This window comes from Sinohyriopsis cumingii, chromosome 6 (genome assembly GCF_028554795.1).
Source record: "Sinohyriopsis cumingii isolate HCF-2022 chromosome 6, ASM2855479v2, whole genome shotgun sequence".
NCBI classification, from domain to species: domain Eukaryota; kingdom Metazoa; phylum Mollusca; class Bivalvia; order Unionida; family Unionidae; genus Sinohyriopsis; species Sinohyriopsis cumingii.
In genome coordinates, this window is record NC_142966.1 from 16,468,665 (window position 1) to 16,477,773 (window position 9,109).

Below are 9,109 nucleotides of genomic sequence, written 5' to 3' on the forward strand. Positions count from 1 at the left end.
CCCTATCTAATATCTCTGATTCTACCAGCTGTTAATGATATTACTCGCTACGACTTACGTAATACAAATACATTCCAAATAGTACAAGTCTGTACTACAACTTATTTGATCATTTGGCCGTTCAATGTTGTAATACATTACTTAATGACACTCGTCAAATAGACTTCGTTAACAACATCAAAAGCACATTAAGTACTACAGACGATTTTCTCTTCAAACACTTTTATTTGTTTAAAGAAAATTGCAACCTCTTCTCGCCCTCTTCTGAACTAGTTGCAAGTCACTTAGCATGTTTTCAATGAATATAATGGGACCATCCCTTAGTTTATGTGGATCTGCAGAAGATGTATAGCATTTCTTTTCTGCTAGCGATTATTACCAAGATCGACACTTCGAACTCTTTCAATTCCTTCACACGATATGCAAACTTGACTTTAGATAACTTCTAGTATGGTGATACAGCGCTTCTGTATGAAGAAACATTAGTATTGTCAATGCCGTTCATAAATTTATTTGAAAAGTCAAAACGATTTGCCTATTTATTTGTGTCAATCACCTATCGTCTCTCGCTATTCGTGCAACGTTCCACACAATATTTGTCACTTTTCAATTTTCGAGTTCTTCTTAGAACTCTTCATTTTCTTTATATTAATAGTTCACTTACCTCTACGTTGTTCATAGTCCTGATTCATATACCTTGGCTAAATGTTCATGTTAACATTTTGACTATTAAATAATTTAGTTTTAGTCATTTAAACGTAACATAATCTGCCATATATGTGTGTATATATATATATATATATATATATATATATATATATATATATATATATATATATATATATATATATATATATATGTTTGTATGTGTGTGTGTGTGTCTGTATGTATGTATGTATATATGTATGTGTACTTTTTGTCGTGGAAAGAGAAAAACATTATAAGCTATTGGTTTGGTTTTAATCCTTTACCTTCTACAGTGTGACTTTTGTAATCTGCAACTAAAAATATATGAAATAATATAAAATTAACCAAGCTAAAGAAATTCAAAATAACTTCCTCAGGCATAGAACTTGTTTTGTTTTTGCAAGTAAAAGAACTATGTTGCTCTTATAGTTTTAACATTTGGCAGTGCGTATATTCCTTGCCTCCTATGACCCTTACAAGAGACCATCTTAAAAAGAGAATTTCACGGAAATAGAGGGAGAGAAGTGAATGAAAAAGATAAATCAAAATACAAAGGTTTATATTTCTATTCTCCTCATACCGACATTTCAGTTCGTGTGTTCCTGGGGAAAACGCTTTACTTCTATAGCTACGGCACAAAATAACTTTCATGTGGTAATGTGCCGTAAAACGTCAATAATGAAATTTTCTCACTGAAAACAAATGAATTGCTTGTACAATACTATACCTAGTTTCCTCTGTCTCGAAACATAATGTATTAGTTATTTTTAATTAGACCTAATATTGTTGCGAAATGAATTATTACCTAAATCAGTTCAACATATATTGGAATTGATGATTTTGAGATTCACTCCCGTTTGCTTCACTATTCTTTTACGGAATACAAGGTCAATAATGTTTTGAGTTGCCATCCAATAGGTCGCGTGTCTAATTTAGATACTGTCATGTGTTTATTCAAAAGGAGGATTTCTATGGATGGTTTCATTGAAAAACAAATCTAGGCATCATTACTTGGCCAGGATTAATCAGTAGCTTAAGACGCCGCCCAGAAATACCTGACTCAAGACCAAAGGCACAAAAATAAATTGAATTACCTCACAACTGGTTGGAAATATTCTGCTACACCAAAGCATCTTGGTTGTGCACTTGGAACACATACGTTTTATTTATTTATTTCTTATAGACAGGCAAATGTAGACTGTAACCCTTGATAACATATGTACCCGGACTGTTGTATGTAAAACTAAAGAGGAGGAATAAAACAAGATAAGTGGATTACAGATACTTCATCTTGTATCGGTATCAAGCCATATTTCGGAATTTAACAATCATTTAAAATGTAGGTTCTGTGCAAACAGATGAGAGTATGAATATCAAAGATAAACAAATTCAGTGGTTACTTTGCATGTGTTTTTATCTTATATTAGCGCATAGAGTCGAATGAACTGAAATTGATATACATTGTATATCCGAAACTCCAGCAAGCCGAAAACACAACGATATTTTGTCAAGGTTTCCTCTCCTTAATCCTCGATGAAAAATTCCGGTCTTTCGTTTGAGTCAAACGTAGAAAGCAAATTTACCTAAATATACCTTTATTATATTAAAGAAGAAAGATTGCAGAATAACTAGCTTTATGCTAACAACCTCCGTTCAGAATGTTAAATGTAGTTAAATGATGTCGTACTATGAGGTCATAAGGAAAAAGAATGAATATTTATGTATATACGTCACCATCCACTTTCCAATCATCAAAATAGCACCTTCATTATTATCAACCAAGAGTACCTTTTCGACTGGCATTGAAATGTATGAATTAATACTGCAATTTTTAAACATTAGGATTTTTATTACACTATTCAAATCAGCATGTTTAGATGTAAATAGTATCTAAAACATTAACTACGTAAACTTAAATACGTAAAAATTTACCGGTTCATTTTAATTTTGTATTGGGGTTGTGGACGGGTCCTGCAGTGCACTCAGTTTAAATGGCAATAAGACCATGCAAAAATATGTAGTATTTAACTCTCTCTCTCTCTCTCTCTCTCTCTCCAATGTCTCTCATCTACAAACACGAAGATACAAGTCGTTGATACCGTTTCTTATTTTTGTAGATTGTGCTGTAAACAGTTCAGATTGTGTTAATTAGTATGATAAATTTTAGTTAAAGTCAATATTGTTTTATCTAACGTGTGAATGCACAATTTGTGTAGCCAGTAAAATTGTATAAAAAGTGATCGAAAATTAGGGGCATAGAAATCTATTTCATGCCAATTACCGAGCTGTATAACCTTTAAACAGATTTTAACCCATTTTTATAAAACGTTAGTCACTGTCCAGTTCCACGTACCCTAATTGTTATACGTCGTGGCCCAAAACTCGTAAATGTTTACCTTAATTTTCTACATTAGTAGTACATTTATTTCATTACAAACATTTGGCAAAAATTAAATTACGAAGCACTATGTGCATAATGATTCTTGCATATTTATTTACCTTTATTAAATTTTAATTTATGTTTTACTCCATTGTAGTAAAGTGCTCATTCTGTACATTTTAAGTGAGTGGCTTACGGTATTACATAACAATATTAAGGCTTGTCGCCTAAGCATTTTTAATATACAAACTTAAAAGCGTGGCCCAGCGTTTCGTTGTTGTTTTATTTAGTTTGTGTTTTCTCTTTTGTTCATAATTTTTAATGCGTGACTTTCAGTAACTACGGGTCTGTAAAGAAAATCGATCTAAGGAGTCCAAATTTTCAAGTACAATTTTGAAAGTTCAGTGCCTCCAGTTTGTCTTAATACTTAACGTTGGAATTAGTGGGACACGTTTCTTAATTAAAACTTGTGAAAACTAGTGATATAGTTTAAGATTCTAAACCTTTGTAATCTACTAGGATTTAGTTATATTTTAAATGCTGTTGCTGAAGGGTTTTTATAATATTGCGACGGTTAATGATAGTCCAATGCTTATTTTACATTTTTATAATCACTTAACGTTTCAAAACGAGTATTTCAGTTTTTAAAACAATTAGAAAGACCAGTGGCCCAGGATTTTAAATCCAATTTTAAATGTCCAATGGCCCATTTCTTTTCTTAAGTATTAACGTTCAAAACTTAGTTGGGCAAATGTTTCATAAAATAGTTTGAGGACCAGTAGCGCAGGCCTTTTCATAATTCCTGACCACTGAAGATAAATTTTACTTTTCTTAGTCATCGATCAATATTCAAGCCATAAGATATAGATCACTAACATTCACGAAAACTCAGATGACATAAATTAATACAACAAAAAGGTTAGGACCCTTGACCAGAAACCCAATTTAACACATTAAATTTTTCGCTTGAACCATGGAAATTTTCAAATTAGTCAAATTAGCGAGGTCAAAATATATTACGCAGACAATAACTATTTTACTCAAGATCTGGAATACCTTATTGGGATTTTTCAGATAAAACTTTACATCAGTAACATTAATGTGTAAGTTTTATATTTAAGAAAGGTGTTGTCTGAATGCGCAGTACCATTACCAGGTGATAAATAGTATAATTAAATTTATCAGTGGTAGAGAAACCTCTTACAAAATAGTTAGAGCAACAACTGATGCTGAATAGGTGCAAAAGAAAGATATGAATCCAGTAAAAAAATGCTTTATACGATACAGATCTGAAACAGTATAACTATTGACCAACACCAGATCAAACATAGGAGTTATTTTCGAAAAAGATATGAACGAACGAACAGATGAAGGGAAAGCTCGCCTAAATCAGAGCATATATTCAAATATGCTATATAATTTAGGTGATCAGGTACAAAATCAAGCAACTGTAACACAGTATGTTTCTGCTGTAAAAATGATCCATGAAAACCAATTTAACGGTATTACTCTGGTGAACACATTAAAATAAGCGTACAGCAGCAATACATTTTGAGATTCACACGTTAGACTAATTATGTAATTTGTTGGTTAGATCTTTCTTTTACCTTGTCTTATGGTTATGAACAAAGGGAGTTCTTGTATTAACAATCTATAAAAGTCATTCGATTCATTGGATTGGTTTCAAAATCTGCGTGAAAAAGGATCCACTTTCTCAGAAGAGATAAATGAAGACAGCGAAGCCCTCGAAAGTGAAAGCTATAAGAAGATATTGAAACTATTTATGGATAATGGTACACACGAGGTAATAAATGGCAAATACATAAATTACAAGGAGTTGAAAAAATGGGTTCAGAACAGAACAAGAAAAGATAAAACGTTTGCTAATGCTATTTTTACCCGGATGCATTAGAACCGTTAGAGGATAACGATTTAGTTATCCTAAAACTGAACTGAACTGTCTCATGCAATAGAAAGTATGTTCTAACATATAGTAAAGCATATTTAGATCACGAACTACTTATTGGTATTGACGAAAAGGATGGAAATCTAAACAACTGAGAAAAATATTTTAATGAAAATCAAGACACCATTAACAAACTTAGGCAAAGAAAAATAAACATCATTAACTGAATAAAACTCCAAAATGCCCATAAAAACGTCTATAATTATAAAAACTGACCTTCCAAATTCTATTAAAGTCTCTCAACCATTGCATTTTAGGGCAAATATACTTATTGTTTGACAAAATGCGTCTAAGCTTTTTAAAATATAATTATATAATTCCTAAATATGCTATTTGACAAATGACGTTGACTACATTTGTTTTTTGAAAAAAGGGTTAGTGGCTTACAAACTAATGTTTCTCAACTATTAAAATGTTGAAAACTCACTTCAATGCAAAGTACGCCATCAACAACTCATATCCCTTTAATTTATTATTGACGTTCGTTGTAAAACTTTGTTTTACTTTGTTTTCATCTCATTATCATCAGTTTGATTACCCTTTGGTTTCGTCATCCTTTCTGTACATGATGTCTTGTTCAACTAAGCTCTCTCTGTCTCTCTCTCTCTCTCTCTCTCTCTCTCTCTCTCTCTCTCTATATATATATATATATATATATATATATATATATATATATATATATATATATATATATATGTATGCATGTATGTATGTATGTATGTATACTCTTTGAGACCTGTATCAAAGAAGGATCTGGCTGAAAACTAAACAAATAAAAACAAAACAATAAAAGGAAACTTAAAAATATTTTTTTTTTAAAAATGACATACATTTCCTTGCAGTGCCAGAATCAAGCTTTTCCAAAATTTGGTAAAGTGATCAAACTGAAATATGCTAAGCTTCACAGAATACATTTTTTAATTTGCTGATAAGAATGAGGTCTGTTTGATGTTCAGTCATTGCTGAGAAACTGCGCAAAATTGGAACATATTTTTGTCAAACGATCAGCTATAATAAGATCGTTATCGATGTAGCTGGTGCTTTTATCACAAACATATTCCATTAAATGCAGCTTGTACATCAACACCCCCCGAAAATGTTCAAAAATTTCAAAATTTTGTATTTTTGCCCTGTTTCTGTTCTGACAAGTACATTTTCTTACACCTACGTTTGGCTTGCTTGGTATTTTACGGCACAAAACACAAGTAGAATAAAGTGCCTATCCTACAAGCCACACTTTTGGGTCGCGAGGTCGGCATGCTAGCCACTTAATCACGATGGCTCCGACTGCACCTACACTCATATGGAGATATAAGTACTTTCAATTGTCTTTCTTTTAACCATATTTAAAGAATATCTATTTGATCTAAAGGTTAGGTAAATACTTTTACTCTCTACAAATGTTCATTCTTAAAGCATAGTTGTGTATAACGGATAGTTGTGCATAGAATAATCATCCTGAGGTAATAATTCTGAGCTAGGTATATATAGTTGATTTACGACACCATACTCATGTTCGGGTTCATTTTCAATAAGCCCAGAACTCATAGTAAAATCTCAGGAATAACTTTTAATTGAAAACCCTTAACCGTGTGCAAAATACAAAATACCAAGAGGAACCTTAAGGGCCTTTACAAAATTGACCTTATTTATCTTTTTATTCATTGTAGTTTACTTTCTATGGTAAAGGTGCCTCACGTGTGATGATAATTGTTCTTCTTGCAAGCATAACTCTCACGCAATGGGATTTATAACTTTGTCCAAGTTGTTGTAATGTTGCACTGAAAACCTACCATTTCAGTAAATCCATATTATACCAAATTAGCCACCACGCTTGCCTTTGTTTCTCGCTTCACACGAACGAGTAAATCATAATCAATACTGTTTTGTATAAATAAAAGTGTATATCCACTTATATCGTATTATTTTATACGTAATATATATATATATATATATATATATATATATATATATATATATATATATATATATATAGCATAATATAACATCACAAATGAGGCGCAAGTCCTAATGATTAATGCATGATTACAGTATTACAATTTATTTACATGTGATAGGTTAAATCGTACAATGATTGTTTTCAATGCAAAATGTTTGAAACCCGACCATTAACTACAAGCTTTTACTTGCTAAGGCTCACAACATTTTTTATGTATTCTTTTAATTTAATGATGTCATTTGAAAATTCCACGTATGTACAGTCTTGTTTTGTCGACATTTTACGTTTTGGCTGTATTAGAAGCATACATGAAGGAACAGTAATTTGTTGTTAATCATTTAGGCATTCCATAGATTAGCCTGTCCCAAAAAAGTGACTCTTTTACACTGCTTGCATCATACGTTCGACCTTTAAATCTTTTGTTTTAATTCTATGGATTTTCAACAAAAGTACATTTTCATATGCCCACTCCCACACAATAGGGACAGAGAGAAGGGGATAGATAGATAGATAGATGCATGCTTAGTCGTACTGGAATATGACTTGTGTGTGACGGCAAGGCGATGGGTAACGTTTACCCGCGTCACTGGGTTCATATCTCCGTGGAGTACGAATGGAAAATTCTCTAGCCTGTATGATAGTAATATTTGTATTAAATAATAATTTTGCTTATTATCAACCATTCTCCTATATATTACAGGGTTAACACTTTCCGTTCCTTCTGATATATATATATATATATATATATATATATATATATATATATATATATATATATATATATATATATATATATATATATATATATATAATTCTCTCTGTCTCTCTCCGTCTGTGTCTCTCACTCTCTCTCTCTATATATATATATGTGTGTGTGTGTGTGTGTGTGTGTGTTTATTTATTTATTTATTTATTTATTTATTCAGGCTCTTAGTATCTGATCGCGCTAATGTTTTTATCTATATCTTTTTCAGCAATCATTATGCTCAGAAATGGCAGAGGAGCTTGGATTTGCTGTACGGTGCCTTGGTTCATCGCAAAAGCCCCGTTTTAAAAGACGTTGTTCAACTTGTAGAGGAACAAAACCTCATAGTTCGCACTGTTCTAGTAGAGCAAATCCTCCGATAGATTCTCCAAATGGAATTATACAAATGAGAGAGCTACATGCCTCACCGAGTCAAGGACGAAGGTTTGACATTGAATACGGAAGGGAACCAATTCGGAAATTCAGTGCCGGTTCCTACCTTCATATTGACTGCAGTGATACAGATGCATAAACAACGATGTATAAATATCAAACAATCAATATCACACTTTCCTTCCATGGTAGTTTGATCATTTAAACATTCACACACTCATGCCCACACAAATAAACAAACATACATTATATATATATATATATATATATATATATATATATATATATATATATATATATATATATATATATATATATATATATATATATATATATATATAAATAGAGAGAGAGAGTCTGAGAGAGATATATGTGTGTTTGTATACAGTATATATATATATATATATATATATATATATATATATATATATATATATATATATATATTCATCACAAGTTGATGCGATGCTTTATACTTGATTCAGTTGTGCTTTTGTTTTGTTGTTTCTGGACTTTGTTTTCACGCCACTGCCGTTCATTCCTTTTCCTACGGAGACCAACGTTTACTAGAAACTTTTCATACATGAACTTTTGATACGTATTACTATCATACAGTCATTACTTTATGTGCTTAAGGAATAGACCAATCAGTTGAGAAAATTGCAGTCATTGCATATGAAAAATTCGTAAAGTCGTTAGATATTTCATCATTAGGCATTATTATGGCAATAACTACCTTGTAACTTGAGACATAACAATCGGCTCGCGGTCTTGAATGTCACCTCTTCACCGTCATTTTACCTACTCATACATCATGCTGAATATTTCGTTCGCATGATACTATCATTTACAGGTTGCAGAATCACTGGCAATCCAAGTGAAAAAGTAAAAATTTTTAAAAAATTGAATTTTGGCATGCATTATAATTTTCCATGCAACAGGTTGTTCTTATAATCACATAATGTAATCAACTTTCAC

At 31.5% G+C, this 9,109-nt stretch overlaps 1 protein-coding gene across 2 annotated transcripts in view; it reads left to right on the plus strand.

The window, feature by feature from the left end:
- LOC149796424 (glutamate receptor ionotropic, kainate 2-like) overlaps positions 1 to 8,387 on the plus strand; it is a 342,732-nt gene extending 334,345 nt beyond the window's left edge. For both annotated transcript variants that reach the window (XM_089960221.1, XM_089960222.1), the window contains one exon: positions 7,968 to 8,387. In XM_089960221.1, coding sequence (XP_089816347.1) covers positions 7,968 to 8,270 — 303 coding nt within the window. In that variant the 3' untranslated portion in view covers positions 8,271 to 8,387. The remainder of the gene's footprint in view (positions 1 to 7,967) is intronic.
- Positions 8,388 to 9,109: the final 722 nt, after the last annotated feature.